General features: G+C 44.8%; 1 protein-coding gene across 1 annotated transcript in view; it reads left to right on the top strand.

Moving 5' to 3' along the window:
• Positions 1 to 19,041, top strand: part of MUC16 (mucin 16, cell surface associated) — a 56,042-nt gene that overhangs the window by 25,542 nt on the left and 11,459 nt on the right. The window contains 14 exon segments of the mRNA XM_032625601.1: positions 7,739 to 7,972; positions 7,975 to 8,031; positions 8,116 to 9,367; positions 9,369 to 9,645; positions 9,648 to 10,406; positions 10,593 to 10,629; positions 11,462 to 11,586; positions 11,680 to 11,747; positions 15,175 to 15,347; positions 17,468 to 17,503; positions 17,725 to 17,790; positions 17,875 to 17,891; positions 18,638 to 18,646; positions 18,809 to 18,876. Of these exon segments, the coding sequence (XP_032481492.1) occupies positions 7,739 to 7,972; positions 7,975 to 8,031; positions 8,116 to 9,367; positions 9,369 to 9,645; positions 9,648 to 10,406; positions 10,593 to 10,629; positions 11,462 to 11,586; positions 11,680 to 11,747; positions 15,175 to 15,347; positions 17,468 to 17,503; positions 17,725 to 17,790; positions 17,875 to 17,891; positions 18,638 to 18,646; positions 18,809 to 18,876 (3,178 nt within the window).

Below are 19,041 nucleotides of genomic sequence, written 5' to 3'. Positions count from 1 at the left end.
CCCAGTTTAACTTAACTCTGAAAGTGCTTATTAATAATTTACTGTGTGTTAGAAACTATGACATAAACTAAGGATGCACAGATGAAAATAGATCGGCATTGCATCCATGGAGCTCTCAGTCCAGTACAGGAGACAGCAAAGGAAAAAAATAATTATGATGCAAGTTTTAAAAAACACTTTATTGGAGTATAGTTGATTTACAATGTTGTGTTAGTTTCAGGTGTACAGAAAAGTGAATCAGTTACACACATATACATATATCCACTCTTTTTTAGATTCTTTTCCCATACAGGCCTTTACAGAGTATTGAGTAGAGTTCTCTGTGCTATACAATAGGTCCTTATTAGTTATATGATGCAACTTTAAAGTACTTGAATGGTAGAAGGAAGGCTTCATGGAGGAGGTAACATTTGAGCTGGGTTTGAAACGATGAAGAGGAATTTAGCAGGAAGACAAGGAGAACTGATGAAGACGTTCTGGACAGAAGGGAGAGCTGCATGCAAAGGCACAGGGAAGGGTAAAATCTGGACATATTTGGGAGGTACAAATAATTCACCTTTGCTAAACTATGAAATATACAGATGAGATGGTGGGAGATGAGACTGTAGATGGGCAGAAAACAACATTCAGAAAACCTTTTAAGCCCTCGTAATGCTTGGATGCCCTTTAACAAAAGGACAAAAAGTTTGTGGCCAAAAAAGTCTGACAAACATGTTGCTCCTGGAAATTCCCTGGCGGTCCAATGGTTAGGACTCTGTGCTTCCATTGCAGGGGGCACGGGTTCAATCCCTGGTCAAGGAACTAAGATTCCACAAGCTGCATGGTGTGGCAAAAAAACAAAACAAAACAAAAAAAAACGTTGCTCCTTCCTAGAGGGTAATAACATGCATAAGCATGTTAAAGGCTCTGAGATATCCTGCTGTAAAGAAACTTGTTTAGCCTTATTCAACACAGGGTTTTACATAATTATTTGACTGTATAATTTTTTTTGCTGAAAAGCACCTACTAACATGTTACAGTATTATTGGTCTGCATGAGTGTTTAAGAGGTGCACGGTGAGGAGAGGGGTTCTCCTCACCACATGGCTAAAAGGTAAAGTTCCCCATACCCATTAAGTTTCTTCCAACATTTTTTTAAATTTTCTTTATTTATTTATCTGTTTATTTATTTATTTAGTTTTGGCTGCGTTGGGTCTTCGTTGCTGCACGCAGGCTTTCTCTAGTTGCGTCCAGCAGGGGCTACTCTTCATTGCGGTGTGTGGGCTTCTCATTACAGTGGCTTCTCTTGTTGCAGAGCATGGGCTCTAGGCATGCAGGTTTCAGTAGTTGTGGCACGTGGTCTCAGTAGTTGTGGCTCAGGAGCTCTAGAGTGCAGGCTCAGTAGTTGTGGTGCACAGGCTTAGTTGCTCCACGGCATGTGGGATCTTCACGGACCAGGGGTCGAACCCGTGTCCCCTGCATTGGCAGGCAGATCCTTAACCACTGCGCCACCAAGGATGTCCCATTTTCCAACATTTTTAGAGACCAGACTATTTTACCAGTACATTTTGGAAGCTTTTTGCCAGATCCAGGCTTTGGACAGAGTCACTACCAGTCAGGTTATTAGTCTTATCCTGTGACCCAGGTATCTTTGGTTGGCTCCCCGCAGAAGCAGACATGAGTTAAGGATGTGGGCAAGTAGTTTATTTTAGGTGGGGGTTGGTCCCAGGAAGCGCTGGAGAAGAGAAGGAAAGGAAGTCAATGCAAGGTGCTTTCCTGAGCAGGTCACAGCTGTGGGCAAAAGAGTGTCAGTTCCACTCGGGACCTCTAGGAGACAGCACAGAACACCTCACCTAGCTAAGTGGCTGGAGTGTTTATCATCCAACTTCCTTCCATTGCTGGCCATGGGCTGCTTGGTCCTGGAGGTAACCCTCAGCACTTCCAGCCTGCCGGACACACAGGCTAAGTGAAAGCCCTTAGGTGCAGAGCTACAGGGGCTGCATTAGGATCCCGTTGTGATTACGTACTGCAGCAGTGAGTGCTTGTGGGATATGAGTGAGGCATTGCCAGTTGGCTACACCAGATCACTTGGAAATGGATCACTGAGCTTCAGGTGATAACCAATATTTAGATGGCAAAGTTTATGAGGTATAGCTAACCATATTCATTGGCTTCTTTCAATATAGAGTGGGATTTCTCAACCTCAGTACTATCGATATTTTGGGCAGATAACTACTTGTTGTAGGGGGCTGTAGGATGTTCAGCAGCATCCCTGGCCTCTGCTCACAGGATGCCAGTAGCACCCTCCGTATACACACAGCTGTGACAACCAAAAATGCCTCCTGACATTGCCAAGTGTCTCCTGGGAGCAAAACTGCCCCAGGCTGAGACCACTAAATTAGAGAATCCTTGAGGACCCCACCCCCATGGTCATCTTCTCCTTACATCCTTCCTTTCCATCCTGGCCCCCATAAGGTCCTGAAACTTGGTTAGGGAATTAATAACCTGCAGTGGTTGAGAGCATAGGTCTAGGATTCAGAGAGAACTATGTTCAAATTTCCACACTATCAGTCAGTAGCTGTGTGATCTTGGCAAATGATGATCTCTGAGTTTCTGTCTTTCCCTGATCTGTAAAATGACAAGAATAATAGGATATACACTCAGTGTTCTTGTGAGGCTCAAAAATACAAGGCATGTTAGGTAATTTGCTCATCATCATCTTCATCATCAAATACATATTAAACACATTAGGACGTGTACTCTTGGAGATGTTTTTTAGGGTATACCCAGCAACACAAGGACATTGTTCCACCATCAGAGTCCAAATCCTCCTCCTTTTGTCCCTCTCCCTGCAGCAACCTCCAGTAGGCTTTGTGGTCTTTATAGAGAAGCCTCCCTGTAGTTGTTCCTCCTTCCTGGGGACCTTTTCTGAAGGCCTGGTGAGTAGCTGCTGTCTCAGCCAATATCACTCTACTCTTCCTCAGAGACTGAATTCCAGTCACCTTGGCCGGCTAGCATGGCTCCTGGCAAATTCAATTTAGTAAACATTTATTGTATATTAGAAGTCCAAAGAGCAGGAGTAGTAATAATGTGTGGTTGTAGCTACTAACAGTAGCAATAACTCTAGCAATAGTAGGTAATAGCAGGCAGCAGCAGCAGTAGTAGCAATAACAGTAGTAATAGGTGGTAATAGTAGTAGTAACAGCAGTAACAGTAGTAATAGGTGGTAACAGTAGTAGTAACAGCAGTAACAGTAGTAATAGGTGGTAACAGTAGTAGTAACAGCAGTAATGTTAGGTAGTGGCAGTGGTAGTAGTAATAACAGCAGAAATAGTAGGTAGAGGCAGTGAGAGTAGTAAGAGTAGTAGTAGTAGGTAGTAGCAAGAGTAGTAATAACAGTGGTAATAGTAGATAAATAGTAGTGGTAACATCTTATTACAAAACAGGAGGCATTGTGCTTGGGGCATTTTTATCAAGACTCTGAGATGACCACTGTACTTATTCCTACTTTATAGATAAGAAAATGGAGGTCTAGCAAGATCTGACAACTTAAAGAGCCACACATCTGTTTAGTGGAGGAGTCAGAACACTAATGTGGCGTAAGAGCCCAAGCTCTTAAGCACAAAGATACATGATCTCTCTCAAGCCAGAGGAGACCTGCTAATGTACATATTCATCCACGCATTTGTTCATTCATTCAACAAATACTTGTTGAGCACCTACAGTATGCCAAGCAGTCAGACATTAGCAGATATTACCAGGCAGACTGGGAGGGGTGGTACAGTGCAGGTTCAGACAGTATGATGAGGAAACAGTGAGAAGGGAGAGATGGATTCCTACATGGATTTGTAAAGGTAGATTTGAGCTAGGGTTTGAAGAAGGGCAGAACATAAAACCTATGAGAGATGGGCATGGCAGGTAGAGAAAACAGCTTGAACAAAGGCTCAGAGGGAGAGTACAGAGAACATCTGGAAACAGGGGGTGGTCAAGAATTCATGGAGGAGTTCCCACATCTACTTCTCTGACTGATATGCATTGAGGAGACAATAAATATATCAGAGAAATTTATAGAAAGTGACTAGAACTTTGAGGATTTTGTTTTATAAACACACACAAAAAAACAACCTGAAACCCATTTTCAAAAATCCATTTGTGGGCTTCCCTGCTGGCGCAGTGGTTGAGAGTCCGCCTGCCGATGCAGGGGACACGGGTTCGTGCCCTGGTCTGAGAGGATCCCACATGCCGTGGAGCGGCTGGGGCCGTGAGCCATGGCCGTTGAGCCTGCGCGTCTGGAGCCTGTGCTCCGCAACGAGAGAGGCCGCAACAGTGAGAGGCCCGCGTACTGCAAAAAAAACCAAAACATCCATTTGTGTGGGACTTCCCTGGTGGCACAGTGGTGAAGAATCCACCTGCTAATGCAGGGGACACGGATTCAAGCCCTGGTTCAGGAAGATCCCACATGCCGCGGGGCAACTAAGCTCACGCGTCACAACTACTGAGCCCACATGCCGCAACTACTGAAGCCTGCGCACCCTAGGGCCCATGCTCTGCAACGACATGCCACCACAATGAGAAGCCCGCGCACCGCAACGAAGAGTAGCCCCCAACTCACCGCAACTAGAGAAAGTCTGAGCGCAGCAACGAAGACCCAACGCAGCCAAAAAATATTTTTTTAATCCATTTGTAACCTCATTCCCTAGCGAATGGCAACGTTAACCACAGTCTTGTGGGTTATCCGTGCTTGGCCAAACTTCCCAGGATCTCCTTCTCACTTCCTAAATAGTTTATCGAAAAAGGTAAAGTTCTTAGACTTACATGAACAACAGTTTAAATCCTAGTCTTGACACTCTAGATGTAATTAAATATCAAAAATCTCTGCGGGGGCTTCCCTGGTGGCGCAGTGGTTAAGAATCTGCCTGCCAATGCAGGGGACACGGGTTCGAGCCCTGGTCTGGGAAGATCCCACATGCCGCGGAGCAACTAAGCCCGTGAGTCACAACTACTGAGCCTGCGCGACGGGAGAGGCCGTGACAGTGAGAGGCCCGCGCACCGCGATGAAGAGTGGCCCCCGCTCGCCTCAACTGGAGAAAGCCCTCGCACAGAAACGAAGACCCAACACAGCCAAAAATAAATAAATTAATTTAAAAAAAAAATCTCTGCGGGGCTTCCCTGGTGGCACAGTGGTTGAGAGTCCGCCTGCCGATGCAGGGGACACAGGTTCGTGCCCCCGTCCGGGAAGATCCCACATGCCGCGGAGCGGCTGGGCCTGCTGAGCCTGCGCATCCGGAGCCTGTGCTCCGCAATGGGAGAGGCCACAGCAGTGAGAGGCCCGCATACCGCAAAAAAAAAAAAAAAAATCTCTGCGTACTGGTTCCAGTAGCTACTTACTTGATGATCTTGGATATATTGCTTAAGCTCCTATCTGTAATGTGTGGGGAGAAATACCTACATCAAAATAGGTATTGGGTGCATTAAATAAAGTCAAGTCTTCGGATGTACTATCTAAAAATTTTAACCTCCCTGAGGATCGGCTCTTTCATCCATAGAATAAAAGTGATTACTATGTAATCATAATTTTAAAGGTTTAAAATGATAATTAATATAGGATACTTAACAAATGAGAGGTCTCCAGTTATGATATTATTATTTGTAACCGAAAGTGGGGCCCAACTGCTTACCGCTCAAAAGCCAATAAAGAGGCAAGGTTGGTGGAAAGTTTGCTTTATTTTGGATGCCAGCAACTGCAGGGAGAGGGGAGGGCAGACTCCTGTCCAAAGGCCAACTTCCACCCCCACAACCAGTGGGCAAGAGCTTTTATAGACGGAGGGATGGGGCTACATGCAGAAACAGCACAGTCAGCTCTCACAGTCATCTTGAAATTGGTCATCAGTGGTCTGACCAGCATCATCTTGATTGTTTTAAGTACAGTTTTAGGGCCAGTTTGTTTCCATTTCTTTGAGGCAAATTCTCGGAATTGTGTCAGCTTATGTCATGGCTATGGTCTGGTCATCATGTAATTTCTTCCACCTGGTAGGGGTTTCAGTCTCTACAAGACAGCTCACAGGATACGGCTCAGAATATTATCTATAGCCCTTGAGAAGGACCTAAAGGTCCTTGACTTTGCTTAATGACTAAACTATCATTTAGTCTTGTTTGACTGCTTTTCTTTGCTTCTGCATTTTCTCACTTCTCTGATTAAACTTATTCTTTGGCTAAAGTGTTTCCACAGACAAAAGGCACGCTGAGGACATGGGGGTCAGCGACAATAGGGTCCTGCTCCATTTCAGTATCATATTCTCAACTGTCAGTTCCCAACCAGAGATGCGTATGAAGAAACTGCCTGTGGTGACAGAACACTTGCCCAGATGATAGCCTGACTGACAGACTCAGGATCTCTGTGAGGGTGTGTTCAGAATAGATAGATATTTTTTTCAAAGCTAAACAAATAAATATCATCACAGCTCTGGTTAAAAAATGAGCAGTGGTCTAATTTTCTGGATCATACTTTTTCTCTCTTCCTTCTCCTACTTTCACTCATTTTAGATTAGTGATTATTCCAATATGGTCCTGAGGTATTTATACTCTCTTGAACTTGGGCAATATAGCTGCCACCTGTGTCTATAGTTAATAAAAAGAGCAATTAGATTTATTCGGATTTCAGAGAGTTCTTTCATTTTATGTGCATGGATCTCATTTTTTTAAGATTTATTTATTTAATTTATTTTTGCCTGCGTTGAGTCTTAGTTGTGGCATGCAGGATCTTCTCTGAGGCATGCAGGATCTTTCTTTGCAGCACACGGGCTTCTCTCTAGCTGTGGCATGCAGATTTTCTCTCTCTAGTTGTGGTGCGCAGGTTCCAGGGAGTGTGGGCTCTGTAGTTGTGGTGCGTGGGGTCCAGAACGCATGGGCTCTGTAGTTTGCGGCATGCAGGCTCTCTTGTTGAGGCCCGCGAGCTCAGTAGTTGCAGCATGCAGGCTTAGTTGCCTCACGGCATGTGGGATCTTAGTTCCCTGGCCAGGGATCGAACCCACATCCCCTGCATTGGAAGGTGGATTCTTTACCACTGGAGCACCAGGGTAGTCCCATGCATGGATCTTTTTTAAGGAAAGTTTTACTCCATTATGTTTTTGAGTTTTGTTTCTGTTGTTATTATTCTGATTTCCACCTGAGAAAAAAATAATAAACCTTATGTCGGTTTCCATTTTCAGTTTTTTCACTGTTCTCTTTTTATTTTCATGCTCTTAATATTTATAATAAACTCATAAACTGATTTTTTAATATATTTTCTTGGCCGCCGCACAGCATGTGGGATCTTAGCTCCCCAACCAGGGATCGAACCAGTGCCCCTTGCTTTGGAAGTATGGAGTCTTAACCACAGGACCACCAGGGAAGTCCTATAAACTGATGTTTTAAAATTCTGTTCCTGTTCTAAATAAATACTTTTAAACAAACAAACAAAAAAAGAATTCATGGAGGAGTTGCAGCCCAAGATGAGTCAGGTAGGGTGAGGGAATGCCAATCACAATTCCTTTTCCTATTCCAGAAGCATCACTGGCACACCCCAGGCAGACATTTCTCTCCCTTTCCTGATGTGGAGAAAAAATAAGCGATTGCCAACCCAGCAAGTAGTAATCATGTGTCCCTCCTACAATTCACAGAACTATCAACAGGAGGGAAAGAGAGGGCAGAGACAACTTCCATGGTTCTGAAGACCACTTCCACAGTGACTTTGACTACCAGAGTCTCTACTCCCACTTCAGGTATGCTGTCTCTCCTTAGGACATCAGATAAAACAGCCAGCATAAGCACAACAGGAATGATCCTCACAACCCCAGATGTTCCAAAGATGACAGCCTCATTTGTCACCAGACCTGGAGACAAGACCAGCACAGTAGTTCCCATGACAACCCCATCTATTTTCAATAGAGGACCACAGACTACACCCTCACTGGTCCCTAGTTCTGGGGCAGAGACCAGTGCAGCTGTTCCAACTCTGTTTCCTCTGGTGAGCCAGAGACCACAACCTCATGGGTCACCCATCCTGTAGAGACTAGCCCAACTGTTTCCAGGGCAATCCTGAATGTTTCTCATAGTGAATCAGACAGCACACCCCCAACAGCTACAAGTTCTGGGGAAGAAGTCAGTTCAGCTGTTCCAACTCCGACTGTCTCCCCTGATGTACTGGGGGTGGTGACCTCACTGGTTACTAGTTCTGGGACAGAGACCAGCTCAGTTGATCAAACTCTGACTGTTTCCCCTGGTCAGCCAGATGCAACAACCTCATGTCTCCATTCCACAGAGACCAGCACACCTGTTTCCAAAACAACTCTGAATTTTTCCCCTAGTGAATTAGACACCACATCTTCAGCAGCCACCATTCCCGGGGCAGAAGCCATTTCAGCCACTCCAGTGATGACTGGCTCACCTAGCATACCAGCGATGGTGACCTCACTGATCATTAGTTCTGGGACAGACACCAATATAATCTTTTCAACTCTGACTGAGTCCCTGCATGAATCAGAGTCAACAGTCTCCTTGGTCACCCAACCTGCAGAATCCAGCCCAACTGTTCCCAGAACAACCTCCGATGTTTCCCATAGCACACCCTCAATGGCCACCAGCCTTGGGACAGAAGCCAGTTCAGCTGTTCCAACTACATGTATCTTCTCTGGTGTACCAGATATGGTGACCTCACAGGCCACTAGCTTTGAGATAGATGCTAGTATGGCTATTCCAAGTCTGACACTTCCTCCTGTTGAGCCAGTGACCACAGCCTCACTGGTCACTCAACCTGGGGTGCAGACCAGTCCAGCTGCTCCAACTCCAACTGTCTCCTCTACTGTGCCAGGGCTGGTAACCTCACTGGTCACAAGTTATGGGGCAGAGACCAGTACAACTTTTCCAATTCCAACTGATTCCCCACACAAACCAGAGACAACAGCCTCTCACGTCACCCACTCTGGAACAGAAACAAGTTCAGCTATTCAAACTATGACTGTTTCCCATGGGAAAACAGATACAACAGTCTTACTGGTCACCCATCCTGAAGAGACCAGCCAAAGTATTCCCAGGACAACCCCCAATGTTTCACATCATGAATCAGACACCACATTCTCAATGGCCACCAGTCCTAGGGCAAAAGCCAGTTCAGCTGTCCCAGCTACAACTGTCTCACCTGGTATGCCAGGGATGGTGACCTCACTGGTTACCAGTTCTGGGGCAGAGACCAGTACAACTTTTCCAACTCTGACTGATTCCATGCACAAACCAGAGACAACAGCCTCATGGGTCACCCATACAGAAACAAGTTCAGCTATTCCAACTATGACTGCTTACCCTGGGAAGCCAAATACAACAGTTTCACTGGTCACCCATCCTGTAGGACTAGACTGTTCCCAGGACAGCCCCCAATGTTTCCCATAGTGAATCAGACACCACATTCTCAGTGGCCACCAGTCTTGGGGCAGAAGTCAGTTCAGTTGTTCCAACTCCTACTGTCTCAGCCGGTGTACCAGATATCAGGACTTCACAGGTCACTAGCTCTGAGACAGACACCACTATGGCTATTGTACCTCTGACTCTTTCTCCTGGTGAACCAGCAACCACAGTCTTATTGGTCACCCATTCCAGTGCAGAAACAAGCACAAGGTTTCCTGCTTTAACTAAATTATTTTTCCTCATTTACCAGAGATCACAGCCGCACCATCCATCCCACCTGGGTTGGAGACTAGTACAGCTCTTCCAAATCAGACTGTTTCTCTCAGTCCACCAGAAACATCCTCTCTCTTCTCCACAACTGTGACCAAGACAGCCAGAGTTAATCTAACTCCAACAGCTTCATTTGGTGTTCCTGCAGAAACAGCCTCACTCTCCACCCATCCTGGGACAGACATCAGCGCAACTATCTCAGCTTTAGCTCTTTCCCGTGGTTTACCAGAGACCACAGGCTTACTGGCCACCAGGCCTGCAATAGAGGCCAATACAAGTACCCCAGCTCTGACTGTTTCCCCTGGCGTTCTTGGGCCTTCCAGGACCCCTGCAACAAATGTTGGGCTTTATCCTGTACCTTCCAGAATGTTGGGCTCTATCCTGTACCTTCCAGAAACCTCACCACCTACAACCTCAGTTGGACTCCCAGAATTTCCCAAGACTGTGACAGGGGACACCGTGACCTCGATAGCATCAGAGACCCCAACACCACCTAAAACCAGTCATGGGGAAGGATTAAGTACAACCACTGTCCTGAAAACCACCACTGCTGAGAACACTCATTTAGCTGCCACAGGTTCAGGTCCCACTGTGGCCGAGACCACAATCACCTTCAATACACTGTCTGGAAGTCCTTTTGCCCCTGTGACTACACCTGGAACCTCTACCTTGGCCTCTGTGAGTGTGACTTCAGGAACAAGTAAGAATAACTTTATTGTGGTCAAATATAATTTATTTATATATATATATGAAATAATATTTGCTATTGTAACCATTTAAAATGTACAATTCAGCAGCATTAATTACACTGACAGTATTGTGTAACCATCTCTACTGTTCTCAATCACCCTGAACAGGGTATGTGAACCCATTAAGCAAGAATTCCCCCTTCCCCACTCCCTCTAGCCCCGGGTGACCTCTAATCTACTTACTGTCTCTATGAGTTTGCCTATTATAGATAATTCATATAAGTAGAATCATCCAAAGTATTTTTCCTTTTGTGCCTGGGTTATTTTGCCTAGCATAATGTCTTCAAGGTTCATCCATGTTGTAGTGAATATCAGAACTTCACTCCTGTTTAGGAGGAATAATATTCCATTGTATGGATGTAGCTCATTTTATCTGTCCATTCATCTCTTGATGGACACTCAGGCTGTCTCCACCTTTTGGCTATGGTGAATAATGCTGCTATGAACATGGGTGTACACCTGTCTGAGTTCCTGTTTCCATTCCTTTTGGGTATACACCTAGAATAGAAATTGTTAGGTCATTTGGTGTATTAGTTTGTTAGGGCTGCCTTAACAAAGTACAACATACTGGGTGGCTTAAACAACAGAAATCTATCATCTCACAGTTCTGGAGGCTGGAGAGGGACCCTGAGAGAATGCACAGAACATGTACTTTGGAGTTATCCTATCTTGGTGGTGAGGGAGCTGGGGTATTTATCCACCAACTCCCATCAGTCATTGCTAGATGGATGATCCCTGGGCCTAAGTCCCCTAAGACAAAGAGATGCAGGTGCGTGCTGAAATGGTAAGAGCCAAGGGGAAGTGGGAGTAGGGTGACCAACTCTGCATCCCAGGAATTCACATAGTCCCAGCAAACTGGGATGGTTGGTCACCTTATGTGAGAGGGCCCTGGACAGGGATTGCTACATGAGGTGTCTCAGGTAGGCCAGCCCCCCAACTAGGCAACGGAGTTAAGGTATGTCCTCAGAGCCTTACCTCCTGCCCCCAGACCAGGCTTGACTCATTTTACTATCCCCACCACTGCAGCTGCAATTCCTTTCTTGATGCCTTTTACTGTCAACTTCACCATCACCAACCTGCAGTACACGGAGGACATGGGAAACTCGGACTCTGAGATATTCAATGCCACTGAGAGAGACCTGCAGCACCTGGTAAAAGACCCCCACCAATGCCCACCTTGCCCCAACACTACCACACCCTGCTATCTTGGTCCCTCCTGCTAATCCCCCTCTCATTCTTTCCAGCTCAGTTCTCTGTTCAAAAAGAGCAGCGTTGGTTCCCTGTATACCAGCTGTAGACTGACCTTGCTCAGGTGAGACTTCCTCCAGATCACCTCCAGAAACGTCAATTCTCTCCTTTCTTGGTCCCCCACACCCTGGTCAACCACAGCTACTTGTGTATCATAGAGGATCAAAAGTGCTTGGGTTTAGGGGCTTCCCTGGTGGCACAGTGGTTGGGAGTCCGCCTGCCGGTGCAGGGGACACGGGTTCGTGCCCCGGTCTGGGAGGATCCCACATGCCGCGGAGCGGCTGGGCCCGTGAGCCATGGCCGCTGAGCCTGCGCGTCCGGAGCCTGTGCTCCGCAATGGGAGAGGCCACAGCAGTGAGAGGCCTGTGTACCGCAAAAAATAAATAATAATAAAAATAAATAAAAACACAGTGGAAAGGAAAAAAAATAGAGAGTGGAAAGTTTCATTCTCTGACTAGGAAGAAAAAGCAGGTTAAAAAAAAAAAAAGTGCCTGGGTTTAAAGCCCTCCTCTCCCACCTGCTAGCTGTGTGATCTTGGGCAAGTCACAGAACCTCTCTGTTCTTCAATCACATTATCTATAAAATGGTGATAATAACAGTACCTTACTCTTGGGGTTGTTAATTGTTCATCACAATACCTGACCCACTGTGAGCATTCTATTAATGGGATCTCGTAGTGCCAGCTAGTGTAACATCTTTGCCAACTGTGTTGCCAGAATCCCTGACACTCTCACTGCCCCCAGCTCATCTCTATCCTGCTGGGGACAAACTCTAGACACTGCAGCTCTGCAGTTTATTCCCTGAAAAGAGGTACTGAACCAAAGGGGGACACAAAACAAATATAGATTACCAGTAGGATATATTGCAATTTAAAAACTCTCAAATGGGCCTGAACTCTGCAGAAATGGCCTCTCTTCTCCTCTCTGTCCCCTGAGGTCAGTGTGCTCAGGACCCATTTCTTACACTTCATGATGCTATGGCCTTTCCACAAGGTCCTTCATTCAGCCAATTCAGTCATCCTGCTGAAGAGGTGGGTTCTCTGCCCCCATCTCTCCATAAGATGGGAGAATTAATAATAATAATAATATTGCCCATACTACATACCACACAATAATCCAAGTGGTTTGCATGTTTTCATTCATTTCATCCTCACAAGAACACGATTATTATTCTACCTTGCAGACGGGACACTAAGGCTCAGAGTAGTCAAGTCACTTGCTTGAGAGGAGTCAGGGTTTGAACCCAGGTGTTCTGGTTCTTGAGTCGCCCCTTTTAACCACAATACCAGCAGTGCTCAAGCTTGCTGGGCTCAATAGCATTTTACATTCTTAAAAAGTACCCAGGGACTTCCACGGTGGCAGAATGGTTAAGAATCCGCCTGCCAATGCAGGGGACACGGGTTCGAGCCCTGGTCCAGGAAGATCCCACATGCCACGGAGCAACTAAGCCCGTGCGCCACAACTACTGAAGCCGGCACGCCTAGAGCCTGCAAGCCACAACTACTGAAGCCCGCGCCTAGAGCCCGTGCTCAACAAGAGAAGCCACCGCAATGAGAAGCCAGTGCACCACAACGAAGAGTAGTCCCTGCTCACTGCAATTAGAGAAAGCCCGCGCACAGCAACAAAGACCCAATGCAGCTAAAAAGAAAAAAAAGTACCCAGAACTCCAAAGAGCCTTAAGGGTTATATCTGTCCATCTTTACTGTATTAGAAATTTAAATGGAGAAATTTTCATTTACTTCAACCAAAAGAGAGAGAGAGAGAAAACTCAGTAAGTTGTAAGCAAAGATTTTGTCTTTTCTGAAAATTGTATATATTCTTATTTGATTCTACACCAAACTGCATCAAACTCAGTTAATGGTAATTATTAAAAGTTGGTTGCAATCTGGAATCTGAAACCATATTAAAGAACTTTATGTGCTTACCAAAAAATGGATAAATTTTATAAAGATCTATTCATTAATTCACTAAAAATGATAATCCCATTACAGGTTAGCATAAATAACATATTTTTATGAATAATAGCCATATTTCTCCTACCGCCCCCCCAAAAAAAGTGTAATGAGAAGAGGGTTATTGCTTATATTTTTCCAAATTTTTTAAATGTCTGGCTTAGTAGAAGACACAGAAGGATATCTGCTTCTGCATTCCATATTTTACAATATTTCACCTGTGGCCTCTGGAAAAAATCTCACTGTATACTCCTGAAAGAGTGAGAGTGAAAATAATGTCTTAGTACTACTAAGCAATATTTTTCACTTGGTGGATGCCCTGTGAGTTTTGGGAACTTCAGGGGTCTTTGGGCCACGCTTTGAGAACCACTGCACTATGCTGTATAGACATATCATGGGAATGCTTTGGATAGCATGGATAATAGCAAGTAGAATTCCCAGACAGGGGAGGGATGGGAACTTTCTTCCTACCTGCAAAGCTGGGTGAATCACTGTAGGGTCAGCTTAAATTCAGGACAAAGGTATTTTTGAACCATCTTTCCCTTTATTACTTAACTAATTTTCTCTGTTTCTCTCCAAACCTGGTTGCCTACCCAACATGTGTTCCCAAAGAGTTGACCTCAGCCTTTGGACTTTCCAACTTGAAATAAAGCCCCTCCTTTCAGGCTCCACAATAGTTGTCACACAACATCACAGCCAGCCATGGGGGTGATTCACTCACATTCTCCAAGGTCTCTGATCCTCTTGCTTTTCCCTTGCACATGCTACCTGGCCCCAGGATTCTCAGGAGTTTCCTCCCTGGGAGCTTTACATCCCCAACCCCAGGGCCCAAGCAGGACTCAACTGTTAACTAGAGTGGACACTATCTTTATTTACCTTCGTGAGTGGACAGGGAAGGTACTAGGGGCTGGTAGTGAAACAATGAGCTTGAAGCAATTAGTAAAAAGAACAGGCAGAAAAAGAAGAAACTGAGCTAAGGAGTAGCCCTAGAAAGTACTGCACTTAAGGAGGTGAGGGGATCTGGATCCCCACATGAGACAGAAAAAGACATGTTCAAGAAAGCAGATAAAACCTAGGGAAGAGTGCCGATCTAAAGGAAAAAAAAGGGTACAAATGAACTTATCTACAAAACAGAAATAGAGTTGCAAATGTAGAAAACAAGTACCTCTCAAACCAGGGAGTAAGAGAGGGGGAGAGATAAATTGGGAGATTAGGATTGGCATATACACACTATTACGTATAAAATAGATAACTAATAGGGACCTACTGTATAGCACAGGGAACTCTGCTCAATACTCCATAATGGCCTACAGGAGAAAAGAATCTAAAAAAGAGTGGATATATGCATACGTATAACTGATTCATTTTGCTGTACACCTGAAACTAACACAACATTGTAAATCAACTATACTCCAATAAAAAAATTTTTTTAATTAAAAAAAATAAAACCCAAGGAGTACAATTGAAGGAAGGTGTTGTCAAGAGTATCTAACCCTCAAGTGTCTTTCATGTTCCTACTCCCATGTCCCTCCTTCACCAGGGCTGACAAGGATGGAACAAGCACCAGAATGGATGCGGTCTGCACCTACCGCCCAGATCCCACAGGCTTCAGGCTGGACAGAGAACGGCTGTATTGGGAACTAAGCCAACAGACACATGGTATCACTCGGTTGGGCCGCTACACCCTGGACAGGAACAGTCTCTACGTCAATGGTGAGCAGTTCTGCTGGCTGTAGCTGGGGTCTCCTCTTGCTCCCTAGATGGGGTCTCCTTGCAGTGTAATTTCTCTGTACCCACCTTCATAGTTCTGGACCAACCTAGGATTTCCATGGAGGCTCAGTTCTCTCCCCTGAGAACACCTAAAAAGGAACTTTCCAGGTCTGGAAATAAAGGTTTCCTCCAAAGTTTACTTCATTTCAATGACCTTTCACAGAAGCCCAAATAGAACATGCAGACATCAAAGAAGAAAAAGGGTAAATAAAGCAAGCCCATGGTGGCCATTGGGGTTAACTCTTCCCCAAGGGGCAATGGGTTCCCAATGCAGTGACTGCACTTCTTTCTCTTCCTTATGGCAGCTTGTGGCCCTTTACTCACTCTCCAAGGGCCAGCTGGAACTACACCCCACCTAAGCAACACACAACAAAGCTGTTAGTAATGCTTTTGGCAACAAATTCCTTTGCCACAATGCTCTTAGCAACAGCACCCGCAATACCACCTGTACTAAAGGCTAATATTTATTGAGGAACTCCTATGTTCTAAAGCATTATATGTATTATGTCTTAGTAATCCTGCCCAGCACTCTATGGGGTATTATGTATATTTTACAGAGGATCAAACAAAGCTCAGGGACGGAAATCCATTTTCCCAAGATCAGACAGCTAATACATGTGGTAGAATCGAGACTCAAACCTAAATTGACTCGAAAATCTAAACCCACCTAATTACTAGGCTACAGCTCAGACTAACCCAGCTATAACAAACCTCAAATCTCAGGATGGAAAAGTATATTAAGGGGCCCCTAATACAACAATTTAAACTAAGTAATTATGTCCCCACTATATCACCTTGGACAATTTCTTTCTACCTGGATTAAAATCTGTTTTGTATTTCAGCAGTCCTTGGGAATTACCTAAAAGTAGTAGTTAACCACTATGGGTTTTGGTGAATTATAGGTCTTGCTTTAATTTAGCCCTGGTCCTGCCTATTGCTTACTCTGTGGCCCTGGGCAAGTCATGACCTCTCCACACTTTGTCCATTTTTAGAATGGAATTTTTTAAAAAGTCACCTACGAACTTGGACTGGAACTACACCATTGACTTTCCTGGGTCGCCAGCTTACAGAGGGCAGATCTTGGGACTTTTCAGCCTCCATAATTACATAAGCCAATTCATTATTTAAAAAAAAAAGTCACCTAAGTGTGAGTCAAATAAGATGAAACCTGAATAACCCCAGTAAACCACAGGCTCCACTTGGTCAAGTCTCAGAGAAGAGTTTCATTTCAAGAAACCCAATGAGACTATTAAATATAAAATAAGTCTAAGTTTTACTTGCATTTCTTACAGAGCATCAAAGAGGATCCAATCCATTATCCAGAACCATACTTATTCAAATCCTCTTTCCTCCATTTTCTCATATTCTCCAACTTTATACTCTCTGGCTGACCCCCCAAGTCTGTCTCTCTCTCCATCTCCCTCACTATTCTCAGTCCAACATTACAGAAGTCCAAGAACTATGCTGTCAAAGGTCAAACTTTGTCTTTGGAGAGCTGGGTATTGGGAGAAACTCAATGAGCAAGGACAAAATTATATGTCATGGATGAAGAGAACACAAATAGGGCTGGAAACACACATAAAATTGCTGTCATTATTTATTTGATGAGGTTGATATTATTCCAGGCACCTAGTAAATCTCCACAATATTGAGGGTGATTTGATCATTATTTTCTTTAAGGTTAATGGTTATGAGGATGAAATTATCAGGAGCATCAGAGTATGAGGCAGTTAACTCATAAAGAATAGCCATCTTTATTTACTGATGAATCTCAAAGAAAGCACTCAGTAAGGTCTGTGAGCTTGTGTTTCCAGTTCTACACTTCATTCCTTTTTTTTTTTTTAAGTCTTTACTGAATTTGTTACAGTATTGCTTCTGCTTTAAGTTTTGGTTTTTTTGGCCGTGAGGCATGTGGGATCTTAGCTCCCCGAACAGGGAATGAACCCGCACCCCCTGCATTGGAAGGTGAAGTCTTAACCACTGGACTGCCAGGGAAGTCCCCCTTCACTCCTTTCTTAACCTTCTCCCATCATCTTACTCTTTCTTTCTGCCTCTCTCTGCAGGTTATAACCATCAGTACTGGATCCCCACCACCAGCAGTGAGTAATGAGGGCTCAGATATTCCCATGACCCTGGGACCCTTCCTTCCTCAGCCTGCTCCCTGGGAGGAAAGTATGCCCCATCCCCCAGATACTCAGCCCCACAATAGCCTCAGACCAGCAAAAGTCTCAGGTTAAGCTAAGGTAGAGATGCAAGTTTCCATTAATAACTCTAGCCTCTCGTTGCTTCATGATAGGATCCAACAGTTTTATTCTTTCAGCTCCAGTGACCTCTGCATTCTCTCCAGGACCTCCAACATCTCTGACCTCCACCCCCACCTCCACAGGTCTAATCTCTGGGTCATGAAATTTCAAATCCCATCTAGTGGCTGATGGATTCTTGCACGGTCTGGACCCTGATGCCCACACAGCCTCAGCCTGTCCCACTGTATAGCTTGCTCCCTAATCCAGCCTCACTTCTGTTCCTGCAGGGCCCAGACATCCTTCCATTCTCATGCACTTACTGTTTTTGGAACTCAGCTGTGCTTGGTTCCTCCTTGTCCTCCAAATCTCATCTCAGCACGTTCTTCCTCAGACCATCTCCTAGAAAACAGCTTTTCCCCATAGCTAATCTCTATTCTATTCCTATTGATATGAACATTTCCTTCCTGGAAATTACTGCTATTCTGTGGGCAAGGATGTGGATAAAAGGGAACCCTTGTACACTGTTGGTAGGAACGTAAATTGGTATATTCATTGCAGAAAACAGTATGGAGGTTTCTCAGAAAACTAGAAATAGAACACTATATGACCCAGCAATTCCACTCTTGAAAAAAACAAAAACTAACTTGAAAATATTCCTGTGCCCCAGCGTTCATAGCAGCATTGTTTACAATTGCCAAGATATGGAAGCAACCTAAGTGTCCATCAACAGATGAATGGATAAAAAAAGATGCGTGTGTGTGTGTGTGTGTGTGTGTGTGTGTGTGTGTGTACAATGGAATACTACTCAGTCATAAAAAAGGAAAAAATTTTGCCATTTGCAGAGACATAGATGGACTTGGAGGGTATGATGTTAAGTGAAATAAGTCAGACAGAGAAAGACAAATACTGTATGATCTCACTTATATATGGCATCTAAAAAATACAACAAACTAGTGAATATAACAAAAAAGAAGTAGACTCACAGATGTAAAGAACAAAGTAGTGGTTACCAGTGGGGGTGGGGGGAGGGGCAACACAGGGGTTGTGGAACTCAGGTCTCCCTTGCTTCAAGACCTATGTTTGTTCTTCCACTGGCTCCAGTGGCCCCCTCCAGCCCCAAGAGACCTCCATCGCACTCACTCTCCCTACCCTTTATTCCAGGTCACAAAACTGTACAGAGGCAGCCAGCTACAAGACATATTCCACTCCTGCCTGGTCACTAACCTGATGTAAGCTGAGATTGGAAGCATTGGCTGAGCTGGCGGCTTGAGGCTCTGACCCCCTGTTGGCACACCCTTGAACTGGAAGGTTCATTGATGTGGTGCCCATTCTTCTCCATGTCCCTGACAGCTAATCTTACCATCTCCTTCCGTATGTCTTCAGGGTGCAGGAAA

Source organism: Phocoena sinus, chromosome 3 (genome assembly GCF_008692025.1).
Source record: "Phocoena sinus isolate mPhoSin1 chromosome 3, mPhoSin1.pri, whole genome shotgun sequence".
NCBI lineage: Eukaryota > Metazoa > Chordata > Mammalia > Artiodactyla > Phocoenidae > Phocoena > Phocoena sinus.
Note: the sequence above shows the minus strand (reverse complement) of the source record. Positions and strands in the feature narration are given on the sequence as shown.